This window comes from Narcine bancroftii, chromosome 7, assembly GCF_036971445.1.
Source record: "Narcine bancroftii isolate sNarBan1 chromosome 7, sNarBan1.hap1, whole genome shotgun sequence".
Taxonomy (NCBI): Eukaryota; Metazoa; Chordata; class Chondrichthyes; order Torpediniformes; family Narcinidae; genus Narcine; species Narcine bancroftii.
Genome location: NC_091475.1, coordinates 28,108,520 through 28,125,317, shown reverse-complemented (window position 1 = coordinate 28,125,317; position 16,798 = coordinate 28,108,520). Strand labels below are relative to the sequence as shown.

Here is a 16,798-nt window from a genome sequence, read left to right as displayed (position 1 = left end):
CGCGAACCGACAGGATGATCGGCGTCACCGTGAACCAATCGTCTTCGTGATAGGCGGAGGGGTGGGCGGGGAACCCGAGGGCAAGGCTGCGCATTGGCTGAGGAGGTCAGGGTGACCCCGGCCGTATTCTCCACGCATGCGTGCTGATACGTTCCTCTCACGCTCCGCGGGCCGCCCGGCGCCGATGTGTCATTCAGACGTCGACTGTTGGAGGGGACGTTAAGGACAAACTTGGAGGACGAGTCTGGAGGGATAGTGAATTCAGTAACGCGTCGCCTTATGTTGTATTGAACAATTACTTCTCGATCGACAACTGCAGGAGCCGGTGAAAGATGGCAGTGGCCGGTTTAAGAGCCAGCTATCACCGAGTGTTGGACAAGATTGGGCTCATGCTCCCTCCCAGGATGAGGCCGTTTTATGATCATCCGGCAGGTAGGTCTCGGCCCGTACTCCCTTTTAGAATGGGGGTGGCGTGCGAGGTGCCGGGGGCCAGTGGTGTCTGGCGGCGGAAGGTGGGGTGGGCGCGCTTTCCTCTCGGGAATGGGGTCGACAATGTCCCCAGCAGCCGTGATGCGCGCCCTCCAGCCGCTGCGTTCGCGTCGTAGGATGTTGCTTGGTGCAAACTCGAGCTTAAGTGCGGAAGAGAAGCTGGATTATATTCCAGTTTTCACCTTCACAGTCGGAAAGTGAACATTGAGGTACCTTTCCCCGCTTTCGAAAATCGAATCCTGTTCTGCTTTTTTCAGAGTGACGACCCTCCCAATATTCTAGTGGGGCAGAGTCCCTTTTGATGGTCTGTGCAACCTTGTCAAGGTCCTCTGTTTAATCGGTCATCCTTTTCAGAATATTGTTCGCCCAGCTTTGTCCTTGAAGAAATCAGAAATACAGAACTTGTTTGCATATAATTCGGGTTCTGGGGTCCTTTCCGTCCACCAGCCTGTACATTATTTACTGGAAGGTAAACACAAATATTTGAAAGAATAAATATTCCATAGGGTTCATATTGGACTACGTGGCTTCCTTCATTTCAGTAAGTATCTTCGAGAAAGTCTGGGAAGCATATTCAAGAAATCAATGCTACATACTAATGCAGTTTTTAACCTAGCTCAGCAAAAAAAAGAATCCACCTACTTTCCCTTCAAACATTAGAAAAATCCATTCGGCCACTAAACCAAGATGTTGATCTTTGCCCAAACTGGCAACATTTTTTTCCTCCCCTCTCTTCCTCACCTCGCCAGTGCCCCCCCCCCCCTTCTCTCTCTCTCTCTCTCTTTCTCTCTCTCTCTCTCTCTCTTTCCCCTGCTGCCTTACTTTGTTTTTGTCCTCCAGCTGCATGATTTGAAATCTACCAATTTATGGAAAGCATGGGAAGGAAATACATTGTCCTTTATTGCTGAGTTGTACATTGTTTTGTTGCCTTTTGGTTTGTGGTGGACTTGCAGTGCATTTATCAATCTGTATTCAAGGGCTGGATGCAAGCTGAAGAAAGTTGCTTTTATGATTCTTTCTTCAGAGGGCTCATAATTGGCCCACTTGACTTGAGTTATCAATGTTCAAGCCTTATTCCTCTGGAAAGTATGGTCAAGAACTACTTCTCTCAGTTGGTTTTGATAGCCGCTCAGACCTCCTCCTGTTCTTGTGCTTGTTGCTTTTGGAGAATAGCATATTTTGATTTTCCAGAATTTGTCAGAAATCATCATTGATTTGTTTATTGCTCTATGTCATGAAGGTATCTTGAAGCTTTTTGCAATGTTATTTCTGAGTTTGTACTCATCATGCCACAATGTATTGTCAGTCTTTAATTGGATTAATTTTATTTTATTTGGTTGTCGATTTATCCAGTCCCATAATATTCTGTTAAATTTCCCACAAGCCATTCTTTATGTGAGCCCATTTGGGAAACTCGCTACAAATAGTTTATACCTTCCACTAAAGGCAAAGAAGACCTGCCTTGAATAGACAAAACCAAATTGGAAGTAGTGAGAAGTTGGATAAGAATGAGAAACTTTTAAAACCAAATAGTATTCAAAAAGAAACCGCACTGAACAAAATAGGAAAATTGCAAGCTTAATATTTTGCTTCCTAAGTTTTAAAACCGGTATCTTATTGAGGTAATAAGTGTATTGGTTTTGACCTGCAAGAATTCCTTGGATTTTAAAATAGAGCCTATAGATTAAAAGAAACAAATAATTAGACCATATTAAAGAAAGAGGATAAAAATGAGGCAATATGGGAATGTCAGTAGAAGCAAAAATATTGGGCTATTGTTTAAGTTGTCTGTTATTCAAAGTGGAATTATGAATGGGAAATCAATAAGTGAGTTATTTCCAGACTGTAATCAGTGGAATGTAACAAGTGTCTTGCTTATTATGAAAGGTCCATTTGGCTCCTTAGGAAGAGCAATCTCATGTGTTTGATTACCTCCTCTTTATTTCCTGTACTGCAGCAATTAATCTCTAGAGACAATAAACTGCAGATGCTGTTATCTTGAATAAATAATGAGAAGCTAGAGGGACTCTCGTCAGGACCCTCCTCTTTGATCCTTTGTCACTTTCTCTACATTAAGGAGCATTTTACAGCAGCCAGTTATCTTACCAACACACTATGAGAAATAGAATAAAACCAGAGTATTTGGGAGAAGCCCATGCTGTCTCAATGAATGTGCAAACTCTACAGAGAGCACTGGTCAGGATCAAACATGCGTCCTGCAACCACAGAATTGAGATCTCAGCCATTTAAAATTTGCATTAGTGACTTTAGAAGAACAGATAAGAATGTATTGTATCGTAAAATTCTGATAATCTGCTATTTGACTATACAGAATCAAAATGATTTAATGTCTGGCTCGCCAGTTAATGTTTCCAGTGCTCTCTTATAACTTATTTGTCACTTTCCTCTGAAAGTCACCATGCTCCCTCAAAACTCACTGTAGCCCTGATTGCTACTGTCCCTTGAAATTCACAAGGGCTCGTGTGCCTCATCCTTTAAACTTGCGTGATTCATTGGAAGGAGAATTAATAAGAATCATATTTAATAACTGTAAAATATGCCAGTCCAGGACTGCCAAAGTCCCGAACATGCTGCATTGTCATAGAGTCTTACTGTAGACAGTTTGAAGATGTTACAAAGCAAGGTGTGAAAGAAGGAACATGCAGAGATACAAGATAATCAGGCAAGTTGTCAAGAATGTAAAGTTTTCCTCAGTAGCAAACATGCTTTACTAATTCTGAAAAAAGGTTTTATTTCGGTTAGACTTTTTTGTTTGTTGTTGATCTTATCTATGCTAGAATTGTAAAAATCTGGCAAGTGCAATCCCGTCAGCTGCTGCATTTTAATATTTAGGCAACTGTTTCTAACTCTGCTCTCGCTGAGAGGCGGAACAGAAACATATTGTTCCTTGGCTGGTAAAAGTGCCCATATGTTGCGTAAAACTCGAGAACAATGCATCTTGTTATCTGTTTTTTAAAAAGGGAATTGTTTTCAGTATCTTGACGTGGTCATTTTTAATTATTGTACATTGTTACCAAAATTGTTTGCCCAAAGCAGATTAAGCCATGGTACAATAGTAAAATCTGTTGAAATAAATTAAAATCTGGCGATAGTGATGGTAGGATGGGTCTCCTCTGAGAAATATTCTGAAAATCTGGCTTGTTTTGACTTTTCATCTATCCTATTTCAATTTGTGATGTTCCTTACACAATTGCCTTTAAGAAGTTAAGAAAATGTCTATGAAGTTTCACTCAGAAATGTAAACTTTTTTTAAAATGTGGTTTTCAGGTCCTCGTACTGTCTTTTTCTGGGCACCAATTATGAAGTGGGTGAGTATATCAAGTTCAAAATCAATTCAGAAACTTAGCACAGCAGCATAATTCCCAGATAGTATGGACAACACACTTGTAAAGATGTTATGATATGCTGATTTAGAGTTTTGTGACATTACATACATACCCTAAATATTAATCGTTTGCTAATGGACCTTGTTTTATGAACTTGGTCCAAATTTTCTGGTGTTAATGTATCAAACAGATCATTGTGACATATTGAAAATGGAAATTGTCATGGTAACTTGTAACTATTCATAATTCAATGACCAGAATACTGCAGAATTTAATCAAATGATCTGGATTCATAAATTTGTTGTAATTAAACTTGATTGATGCCTGAATTCTCTCCTATTTCAAAAACTAAGGATACTAAAATTAATTGCACAATTAAGATATTGTTAAATAGACAAGGTAGACATTCAAACATTTAAATCCTTGTTTCAATTAAAATAATAGTCCCCATATATTGCCATGAATTATACCTACATAATGATGTTTAGTTACATCTGTTAAATGTAATTGAAATAAATTCAAAGGGCAGAGTCATCAATGAAAGTCTGCCATTCAGTTAAGAGTGGATTTGTTGTTCAAACTGTAGATGAAAGGCTGTTTATACACAAGACTGATTGAAACATACTTCTCATCAGATCAACCCATTGCAGTCTCTATCTTTTTCCCCACCAATGTGTGTCTTGGAACTAAACCAATTTTCAAAGAAACCAATAAAAAATACTGGGCTTACACTTGCTGCCAGCAGCAAGCACCCATATTTGCCACTTAAATCATCTGCACACCTGATTTGTGCTTCTTCCCATTTTGACATTTTACTCAAAATTAACAAGGCCCTCTGCAGTAGTAGGGCCTTGTATGATATAATACAGTATTGCCATGTGGATGGGCCAACATTTTTTAAAGGGTTGCATTTTTTTTTGTTCTCTCTGTACAGAGTTTAGTCACTGCAGGATTAGCAGATCTGGCTAGGCCTGCAGATAAACTTAGTCCAGCTCAATCCGGAGTGCTTTGTGCTACAGGTATTGTAAAATCCATTTTTATTTTTGTGAAGCCTTCAGTTTAAAATGTATTCCATATTTGATAACATCTTTTGGATGAGTTGCTGATTTGCTTTTGTTGTAAGTAATGACCTGGAATTATTTGGACCAACTCAGACCTTCTATTCTTCACCCCCTATTTTTTGCATGGGAAGTAATTAGAATGAAAGAACTCTGGTGGGTGATCAGACTTTCGCCTTACTAAGCTATGGTCCAGTGATAATCCCTGCAAACAATTTTTCCTGCTAGATAATATGAATACATTATGCCCCTGATTTTGTTGTCAGTGGCGAGCTGTCTACACCTGATATCAGTCTCTGGACTAATTTTGCATTTGCCCAGTTCGCACCCTGTTCATCAGAACCCTTGTAGATTTCCTGACATTCAGAAATATTTTAAAACATTCCATTAAAAAAAAAATCTATCAAGCTTAAAGACATTTAAATAAACACAATTAAAACCACTTTATTCCCTTGCAATGGTTCCAAACTGCTAGAAATACTTTGAGTGGAATCTCCAACTCAAATACCAGAAAATTGTTGCAATTTTATGCTTCACCAGAAACCAGTGGAAGTTCATAGATGTGAAAAAACACAGCAAAGAGTTCATGAGTGGCTATTCCAAACTTTCTAGAATTGCATATTGAAACACAGAATGGCTGACACTTCCATGCAAAATCTGGCTCTTTATATTTTCCCCTTCTTCTTTGGCTTGGCTTCGCGGACGAAGATTTATGGAGGGGGTAAAAGTCCACGTCAGCTGCAGGCTCGTTTGTGGCTGACAAGTCCGATGCGGGACAGGCCTACTATCAACATTTTTGACCTAATCCTATATTGTTAAGAAATATTAAATTAGGCTTTGGGTGTAGTTGAACAGTTCATATAAAGTTTATTAAATTGTTATCCAGAATTCAGGCAACCAGCAAAAAATTGAGGAAGATATTTTTTTAAAAAATTAAAGTTTAAACTTTAAATGTAAAATGTTCTCTGAAGTATCATATATTCCGGCAGATTAAGTTGATCACCCCTCTCCCCTTTTTCAGCTTCATTTTAATGTTTTTTTTAATCATATTGGGTATATAAGTGGACCCCTAAAAATGGTATTGACTAAGCTGTTGGGCGTTGGCTGGCACGTAGATCGACCCCCCCAAAAATTGCCATGACTGCGCTGTTGGGTGTTGGCTGAAGATGGTTGATATTGTGGAGGCTCCAGCAAAATGACAAAAGTATGAAACGAGTCTTAAGTTGAAAGTGATAGAAATGGCCAAGAAAACCAACAACTGGTGCTGCTGCATGAAAAGTTGATTTATTTGAGAAGTTGGTTAGAGATCGAAGAAAGAAAGAAGAGACTCTAAGAAAAATACCAAAAAGGCAATGTTGGATGAGAAGGGGAATCACTCATTGGTCAGAGTTGTAAAATCATGTCGTAGCATGGGTATGTGAGCAGAGGCAAGATTATTACATAGTCGCGCAAAATAAAATAAAAGCATTTGCACTGAAGTGGGCAAAGTCGCACCCAGAATGCAGTACTGTAAAGATTTTGAAGCTACATTAGGCTGGTGCAACCATTTCATGAACAGAAAAAATCTGGTATTATCACAAAAAACAAAATTTGCTCAGAAACTACCAAAAGATCTTGATCATAAAGTTGTAAGTTTTCACCAGTTCATTACACTACCTGCAGAAGAACCAGTTTGCATTGCCAAATATTGGAATCATGGGCAAAACCCCCATGAATTTCAACATGATAGGCAATAGAATGTAAAGATGTGAAAAATCTTTATGTGGATGTGGATTCAGGTGTTGGAGATCTAACTTGGCCAGGAACTCGTCCATTTGATTGGGATCCCCAGTCAATTCAGATTTATACAATCCTTCATAGAATTCCTTGAAGGTTTCATTAATTTCCTTTGGTTTATATGAGACCTGGCCATTCCCCATTAGTAATGCATTACTTGTTCTAGAGGCTTGTTCTGCCCTCAATTGCAAATTGAGGACCTTGTGAGCTTTCTCCCCCAACTCCTCATACTTTTGTCTCAACCTCATAATGGCCTTTTCCATACTATACGTTTGAAGCATATTATATTCTAATTTCTTGTTTGTGAGAGCTCTATAATGGTCCTCCAAGCCTGATTCCTGAAAGTCCTCCTTTAATTGGGTAATGTCCTTTTCCACTTCCCTCATATAATTTTTCTTGACTGTCTTTGTATACCCAATTATCTGGTCCCACAAGTATGCCTTGAGGGTGTCCCATGGAAGAAATCTGGAGTAGAGGGGCAGTTGTCCTCACAGAACAGGGCTATTTGAGTTCTTGTACAACTACAAAACTCAGGCTTTTTTAACAACAAAGTGTTAATACGCCACCTGTATGCTATGCCTTTCTATCTGGCATATCTATAGTCAAAACCAAGGGGGAATAGTCTGAGAGAAACCTTGCACTATACTCTGCTTCCATGATCTTACCTTCCAAATGGCTGAAGCCAGAAAAAAATCTATTTTAGAGTAGGAGTCATGTTGTTTTGAGTAAAATGAGTAGTCCCTCTCTCATGGATGCTTTCTCTGCCGCGCATCTATCAAATTCAGCTTTCTCCCCCACCTCCCCTCCACAATGGTGGCTTTCACTGCCCTGGTCCTAGTTATCTGTTTTGTGGATTTATCCAGGACAGGATCCAGACATAGATTAAAGTCACCCCCGTTAGAATATTTTCATTACCCTCCACCAATCATAGGGAAATGTCCTGTATAAATTTTTCATCATCATAGTTGGGGGCATACACATTCATTAGGGTCCAGGATTCTGAATATATCTGCACCATAGCGAATCTTCCCATTTTATCTGTAATCACCTTCTGCACCTGCACTGGAACACTCTTCCCCACTAGAAGTGCTACTGCCCTTGCCTTTGAGGCGAATGAGGAGGATATAACCTGACCCAGCCATCACCTTTTTAGCTTCTGATGCTTCCGCTCAGTTAAATGCGTCTCTTGAAGGAAGGCCAGATCTATCCCCATTTTTTGAATGTGTGCCAAGTCCCTTTTCTCCTTTACCGTACTATTTAAGCCATTGACATTAAAAGTACCAACTTTACATTCTTAGCCATTACCCCCTGGTTCCTCCTTCTTTAAATGCTTCCTGCCACCACCCCTCTCGCACCCCCAATCTCTTACCATGTGCCATTTTCTCCACTCCATCCGAGCTGTGAAAATAACTAGGTGAGAAGCAAAGGTGGGAACAAACCCAAATAACTAACCAAAAAAAAGACGCAAGAAATATTCACAGCCATACCTTCCCTTAACCCTCTTTTGCTCTCCTGACATAACCTTTGCCCCATGTTACATTCACCCTCCCCCCTACTCTCTTGCCAACTTCCTTCCTCCCCCCTACTCTGTTACCAACCTCCTTTGGTTGTAAACATTTTCCTCACACCCCCACAATAAAAGGTTGTGCCACCGGCACTCATCTACTCCTCTCTCCATCTCCCGAGCTCCCCAAGAAAATCTGTAATTATGTCTTTTTGGCATAACCTCTTTTCAGACCTTTTTTTCAGAATTTAAATGCCAAAATATCATTACATTCCATAACACATCTGTACACCCCTGTGGGCTAAATTCACAATGTAATAAAAACCACGGTAGGCTGATTCTCCAGTCAGGCTTTACTTCTTTGTACTCCCCAATGTGGGTAAACCTTCGGCGAATTCCCACGCCTTCTCTGGATCTGCAATAAATGTTCTTTCTCCTGGAAATATCACCTTTAGGGTGGCTGGATGTCTCAGTACACATTAGTACCCCTTTCGCTTGATCAGCCTCTTGGCTGGCTCAAACACTTCTCTGGTCTTCAAAAGTGCCGCATTAATGTCTAGGTAAAAGAAGATTTTATTTCCCTCTACCTCTAAGGGGACCCCTTTTCTTTGCACCTGTCGCCGCAGCTCCTAATATTCTCTCCCTGTCCTAATAACGCAACAATCTTATCAGGACAGAACGCAGTCTCTGCCCGGGACCTGGTCTTGGGAAAAGGGATCTATGTGCCCTTTCTATCTCAATCTTTTCTCCCAGTATACCCTTGCCCAGCACCTCGGGGATCCAGGTCTGGAAAAAAACTTACTGGGTTTTGCCCTTCAATCCCTTCCCTTAGCCACACTATTATAATGTTATTTCACCTGCTGTAGTTCTCAAGAGCATCTAATTTCCTCCAGATATTCTCTCTTTCATTCAGCAGTATCTACAATTTATTACTCATATCATGTATGGTGTCCTCATTTTTACCCACCCTTTCCTCCACTTCAGCCACCTACCCATCAGCCCAGATAGGGTACCAAATTCAGCTCCAAAGCAATCTATAAATTTGTTGACAACACCACTGTTGTTGGCAGAATAATGGAAAATTGTCAGAATGCAGAATGGATTCTGTTGAGAATCCAATTGTGATGCTGTATTGGGAAGGGTTGTGGTTGCCACGTAACAGGACTGTCCCCAACCTAGTTGGAGGACACACCAGTTGCCAATCAAGGTTTGGTTCTGCCCCATCCATTAGTCCACACCTTGCTGTTGGAGCCATGTAAATTACCTGGACTGGACTGTCCAGGCTGCCTGTACTTGGCCTTGGGCCATGGGCTGTTGTATTGGATTAACTCTCCTGGTACTGACCCATTGTTCCTTGCTAATGACTTGGGCTTGCCCCTCCAGGACTATAAAGGTGCCATGTGTTCTTTGTTCTCCCTCTTTGCCAGCTCCTTGTAGCATAGAGCCATGCCTGCACTGAGTCAAGGGGTGGTGGGGCATCGTAGTGATTTTTCCTTGATGATTGTATGTACCAATTCATTGTATTTGTGTGTGTGTGTATTAGGTCCATGTTGGGACCAATGACTTAGCTAGAAGTGGGGATGAGGTCCTGAAACAGGATTATGTGGAATTAGGTAGGAAGTTAAAAAACAGGACCTCCAAGGTAGTAATCTCTGGATTGCTGCTGGTGCCACGCGCTAGTGAGGGTAGAAATAGGAGGATGTGGAGGATGAATGAGAGGCTAAAGAGATGGTGCAGGGGGCAAGGGATAAGATTTCTGGATCATTGGGATCTCTTCTGGGGAAGGTCGGACCTGTACAAAAGGGACGGACTCCACTTGAACTGGAGGGGGACCAATGTGCTGGCAAGCAGATTTGCTAGAGCTGTGGGGGAAGGTTTAAACTAGTTTGGCAGGGGAGTGGGGAACAGAGAGTGAGAGACCTGGCTACAAGAGGGACAGGACTGGCAACTTAACGTTCCAGGATACATTTGTTTTAGATGTGATAGATCAGGGGGTAAAAAAGGGGGAGGAGTTGCTCTGCTTGTTAAGGAGGACATTACTGCCGTGAGGTGGCAAGATGGTCTGGAGGGATCGTCCAGTGAGGCTGATTGGGTGGAATTGAGGGGTGAAGGAGACATGAGGGTGCTAATAGGGGTGTATTACAGACCACCAAATGGGTCAAGAAAACTAGAGGAACAAATGTGTAGAGAGATAACGTATATGTGTGAGAATCATAAGGTAGTGATCATGGGAGATTTTAACTTCCCTCACATTGATTGGGATACCCATACAGTTAGAGGGCTGGATGGGCTAGAGTTCGTTAAATGTGTTCAAGATTGTTTTCTGAATCAATTAGTAGAAGAACCGACTCGGGACAGTGTAATACTGGATCTCCTATTAGAGAATGAGCTAGGTCAGGTATCAGACATTAATGTTGGAGATCCAATTGGGTCTAGTGATCATAATTCTGTTAGTTTTAAGGTAGATTTAGGGAGGAGCAAGGAAGGGCCTAAAGTTGAGGTTCTGGATTGGAGAAGAGCAAATTTCAAAGGAATAAGAAGGGATTTGGGGAGTATTGAGTGGGACAGGATATTTTCAGGTGAGGTTGTAAATAAGAAATGGAGGATATTCAAAAAAGAAATTTTGAGGGTATAGAGTAGTTATGTCCCAGTGAGGATCAAAGGAAAGGCTGGAAGTCATAGGGAGGCTTGGTTTTCGAGGAATATTGGAAATTTGGTTAGGAGAAAAAGGGAGGTGTACAAGAGGTATAAAGAACAGAGAGCTGACAATTTGAAGGAGGACTACAAGAAGTGTAGAAGGAATCTTAAGAAAGAAATTAGAAAGGCCAAAAAAAGGCACGAAGAGGCTTTGGCAGACAGAGTAAAAATAAATCCAAAGGGTTTCTATAAGTACATTAAAAGTAAAAGATTAGTGAGGGATAAAATTGGACCCCTTGTAGATCGTGAGGGTAGGCTGAGTGAGAAGTCAGAGGAAATGGGGGAAATTTTGAATGATTTCTTTGCCTCGGTATTCACTAGGGGAAAAAAATATTGAACCAGTTGAGGAAAAGAAAATTAGTGGGGAGGTAATGAAACATATAAGGATAACTGAGGAGGTAGTGATGGCTGTGTTGAAAAAGATAAAGGTGGATAAATCTCCGGGACCGGACAAAATATTCCCAAGGACAGATAGAGGGGCCATTAACAGAGATATTTAGGATGTCACTGGCCATGGGAGTAGTGCCAAAGGATTGGAGGGTGGCGCATGTGGTTCCGCTGTTGAAGAAAGGGTTTAAATGTAAACCTGGGAATTATAGGCCCGTGAGTGTGACGTCTGTGGTGGGCAAGTTGATGGAAAGTGTTCTGAGGGATGGTATTTACAAATATTTGGAGGTGCAGGGATTGCTAGGGAGTAATCAGCATGGGTTTTGTCAGGGGTAGATCATGCTTGACAAACCTGATTGAGTTTTTCGAGGGGGTTACAAAAAAGGTTGATGAAGGGAAAGCTGTGGATGTTGTCTGTTTAGACTTTAGTAAAGCTTTTGACGAAGTTCCCCACAGGAGGTTAGGAAAAAGGGTGGAGGCATTAGGTATAAATGAGGAGGTAGTGAAATGGATTCAGCAATGGTTGGATGGGAGGTGTCAGAGAGTAGTGGTAGAAAATTGTTTGTCCAATTGGAGGCCGGTGACTAGTGGAGTTCCTCAGGGATCGGTCCTTGGTCCACTATTTGTTATATATATTAACGATCTGGAAGTAGGGGTGGAGAATTGGATAAGCAAGTTGGCAGATGACACAAAGATTGGTGGTGTTGTGGACAGTGAGGAAGATTACCGTAGATTAAAAGGTGATTTAGGAAGGCTGGAGGTGTGGGCTGAGAAATGGCTGATGGAATTTAATACAGATAAGTGTGAGGTGTTACATTTTGGAAAGGCAATTCTAAATAGGTCATATGCATTAAATGGTAGGCTATTGAGATGTGCAGAGCAACAAAGGGATTTAGGAGTTGTGGTAAATAGTACCCTCAAGGCTGATACTCAGGTAGATGGTGTGGTGAAGAAGGCATTTGGAATGTTGGCCTTCATAAATCGGAGTATTGAATTCAAGAGTAGGGAGGTTATGATGAAATTGTACAAGGCATTGGTGAGGCCAAATTTGGAGTACTGTGTACAGTTTTGGTCACCAAATTATAGGAAAGATATAAACAAAATAGAGAGAGTGCAGAGAAGGTTCACGAGAATGTTGACAGGATTTCAAGGTTGGAGTTGCAGGGAAAGGTTGTGCAGACTGGGGCTTTTTTCTCTGGAGCGTAGAAGATTGAGAGGGCACTTGATAGAGGAGTTTAAGATTTTAAAAGGGACAGACAGAGTAAACGTGGATAGGCTTTTTCAATTAAGAGTGGGGGAGATTCAAACTAGAGGGCATGGTTTAAGATTGAAGGGGGAAAATTGTAAGGGGAACATGAGGGGAAATTTCTTTATGCAGTCCAGAAGACTGCAGAGGATTGCAATGAAATTGTATATCTGCGAACCATAGATGAGGTATAGCGATGACTTGTTATTATCAGTCATAATCTCTTCTACTCCCTTTGTGCAGTTTCTCTACCAGTGACTAAAATACTTTCAATATTACAGAGGGATTATAATTTTATCGAGCAAACTCAAACACCCACGCAGTTTAATAGCAAGTATTTGAGCTTGAAGGATCAGAGAGGGTCTCTGGTCCTTGGTCCTGGAGGACAGTTAATTTGAGCTCAATATTTGAGAAGTTGAGGGGATCCACACCATCCAGGAAATGCTCTATTCTCACTACTGTCTTCAGTAAAGAGACATTTGTGCCATAAGACTCATCCCACCAGGTTCAGGAACAGTTGCTACCACTCAAACATCAGACTCAATCAGAGACTTGTTTAAGGACTCTTACTGTGCACATTATTTACGACTGAATAATTTTTTTCTGCATTTGCACAGTCAGTTTGTTTACATTTCTCTTTTGAATATGTATCTTTTTTCTTGAATACTGTTACATATCTAATGAGTAGAAATTCTGTCTGGCCTGCAGGAAAAAGAATCTCAGGGTTGTATATGATGACATATATGTATTCTGACAATAAATTTGAACTTGCACTAGGATGCAGAGAGAGGTTAGAGGGAAAGGTTGGGAATCTGGAATCTTTAGGGAGAGAGAGAAGAAAAGTTTGCCAAAAAAAAATGTTCAGGGGATTAACATTGGTAGTCCCCGTGAATTTAAAAAACAGAAAATGTTGGAAATGTTCTGCAGGTTAAACAGAAGCATGAGAAGAGACACAAGCTGCAAATGAAAACTAACAGTTTATATTTTCAATAGGTTTGATTTGGTCCAGATACTCTCTCGTGATCATTCCCAAGAACTGGAGTTTGTTTGCTGTAAACTTCTTTTTGGGCTGTGCAGGTGGTATACAGCTGATCCGTATCACAAAGTAAGTAAGAGTAAAGTTTGTATACTGTGTAGTTTAGCCATCGTAAATATGACTCCAAACTTAGGATTTTATATGCACGAAGTCAAAAACTGAATTATATGCATCTTACCTATATGTGAGATGGAGTAGCAATTTCAAAATTTTAGTTTTATCTATTCAATAAATTAGTTTCTCTGTTAATTTATTTCATATCCAGTGCTGTCTCAAAACATGGCTGATGTATTTTTCCATTCAACCCATTCTCCTTCCTTCTCCCTTTAACACCATTACTGATCAAGAACCTATTAACCTCTGCTTTAAATAAAATAGCCTCCAAAGATGTATGTGGCAACAAATTCCACAGATGCACTACCCTCTGAAGAAGCTTCTTATCTCTGTTCTGAAGAGACGTCTTTTTATTTTGAGGCTGTGCCCTCTGGTCCTATACTCTCCCAGCACTAGAAAATTTTCTCCACGTCCACTCTATGTAACCCTGATGAAATTTGGGGTATTTCGATGATATCCCCCCCCCCGCATCCTTCTAAACTCCAGTGAGTACAGACTCAGAGCCATCAAATACGTTAACCCTTTCATCCTGGGATCATTCTCATAAACCTCCTCTAGATCCTCTCCAACGCCAGTATATCCTTCCTCAGGAACAGGGCCCAAACTCACAATCCTCCAAATGTGGTCTGACCGACACCTTGTAAAACCTCAGCATTTGTCTTTATATTCTTGACCTCTCAAAATGAATGCTAACATTTCATTTGCCTTCCTTACAACTGACTTGACTTCAAGTTAACCTTTGGGGAATCCTGCACCTGAAGTACCACTAGTTTTAGGTTACAAACATCATCCTACCAATCAAGCACAGTCTATCAAACCCATGTGTATTGTAAGGTAAAACATCATGAGATGGGAATGTGTAAGGAGTTACCCTGTGCAGGGCTGTAACAAGAAGGGGAGGTGTCCTTGTACTCCTGTTAGGTAAAACATCATGAGATGGGAATGTGTAAGGAGTTACCCTGTGCAGGGCTGTAACAAGATGTGAATGCATCCTTGTACATACAAGATAAGAGAGACATTGATGGATTGAGAGGCAGGAAGCTAGCAGGGAAAGGATAGCAACAGTTTTAGTCATTGGACAAGTAATGATATGATGATGTTCTAAGCATGTATCCAAGGGTATAAAAAATCACCATTTTGCTGATAACGGCAGAATGCATTCTCCGACTAACATTGTTAGTCGCAAGTGTTACAATCCGGTAATAAAGAACAAAGAACCCTGATTTCGACTCAGTCTGGTGTTTGTCTCACTCATTCATGAAAAAAGCAGACCTAACAGTATCTTCTGTATTGTATTTTGCTTGGGCATTTGGTTACCATCTTGTTTTGTGTTCTCAGGTACAATTATGATTTAAAATCCAAGGCACAAAGTCCAGAATAAAAACAGATGGCACTCTACAAGACTCCAGGACATCTCATCTTTAATAAATGTGCCTTGTAAATGAGTCTGACTGATACTGTAAAAACGTTCCTCAATTAATTTTGTAATGGAGATTGTTACGTATAATTTGTAAATGTGTTATTTGTCTCCTAATAAATTCTCCAGAATTAGTTGTAATGTTTCTTCGTAATAACATTTTGGTTTTTAAATTTTGGAGTTTGACTTTGTTTGATACTTATTTTCCTGCTTGTACTAGCTATTTGGATTATTTGAAATCACCTGAAGGTTTAGTCATACCTCAGACATTAGTTTTTGAGAGTTTACACAAAAATACTGGAGACACTCAGCAAGTCACACAGCAATTTTTTTAATGAAGCCTTTCATCAATGTATGAGCTGCATGACTTGCTGAGTGTCTTCATTATTTTTGTGTACACTCCTATCATGGCATCTGCAGATTTTCTTGTTTAGCTCTGCCAATTTTGAGAGACCAGTTAATCACTTGGACAAATTTATCATCAAGCAATGATTAACCTTTATGCATTTCTATGTCTCAGCACTTTTTATGTAAAATTTTACATTTTTAAATTAGCTAGTTAAGCTAATAAAATTGTATCATTATCCTTCTTTCTTGGTTAAATCTGATGTATCATTTAGTTATTAGTATTTACACCAGGCTCTACTTCTCTCGACTATTGACATTCAACTACATTAATCAATAGGATTTTTTTCCCATTACATTTCAAAACTGGAAGCATTGAATAGCTGATAGCATTTGTGGATGCTCATCCATTCAGTTTGGAAGTGCTTCATCAGAACCTATGAATTGTCACAATCACACGTAACTTTAATTAACACACAGGAGACAAACAGGGGAGAACGTCAAACGGTACTCGATTACTACATTCTTACTTACTTTGGCTTGGCTTCGCGGACGAAGATTTATGGAGGGGGTAAAAAGTCCACGTCAGCTGCAGGCTCGTTTGTGGCTGACCAGTCCGATGCGGGACAGGCAGACACGATTGCAGCGGTTGCAAGGGAAAATTGGTTGGTTGGGGTTGGGTGTTGGGTTTTTCCTCCTTTGCCTTTTGTCAGTGAGGTGGGCTCTGCGGTCTTCTTCAAAGGAGGCTGCTGCCCGCCAAACTGTGAGGCGCCAAGATGCACGGTTTGAGGCGTTATCAGCCCACTGGCGGTGGTCAATGTGGCAGGCACCAAGAGATTTCTTTAGGCAGTCCTTGTACCTTTTCTTTGGTGCACCTCTGTCACGGTGGCCAGTGGAGAGCTCGCCATATAATACGATCTTGGGAAGGCGATGGTCCTCCATTCTGGAGACGTGACCCATCCAGCGCAGCTGGATCTTCAGCAGCGTGGACTCGATGCTGTCGACCTCTGCCATCTCGAGTACCTCGACGTTAGGGGTGTGAGCGCTCCAATGGATGTTGAGGATGGAGCGGAGACAACGCTGGTGGAAGCGTTCTAGGAGCCGTAGGTGGTGCCGGTAGAGGACCCATGATTCGGAGCCGAACAGGAGTGTGGGTATGACAACGGCTCTGTATACGCTTATCTTTGTGAGGTTTTTCAGTTGGTTGTTTTTCCAGACTCTTTTGTGTAGTCTTCCAAAGGCGCTATTTGCCTTGGCGAGTCTGTTGTCTATCTCATTGTCGATCCTTGCATCTGATGAAATGGTGCAGCCGAGATAGGTAAACTGGTTGACCGTTTTGAGTTTTGTGTGCCCGATGGAGATGTGGGGGGGCTGGTAGTCAT

At 41.0% G+C, this 16,798-nt stretch overlaps 1 protein-coding gene across 1 annotated transcript; it reads left to right on the top strand.

Moving 5' to 3' along the window:
- Nucleotides 1–154: 154 nt before the first annotated feature.
- Nucleotides 155–15,205, top strand: mpc2b (mitochondrial pyruvate carrier 2b). Its single transcript, XM_069889275.1, has 5 exons — nt 155–432; nt 3,778–3,818; nt 4,771–4,855; nt 13,498–13,609; nt 14,993–15,205. Exons 1-5 carry the CDS (start codon nt 333–335, stop codon nt 15,033–15,035), a joined length of 381 nt encoding a protein of 126 aa, XP_069745376.1. The 5' UTR covers nt 155–332; the 3' UTR covers nt 15,036–15,205.
- Nucleotides 15,206–16,798: the final 1,593 nt, after the last annotated feature.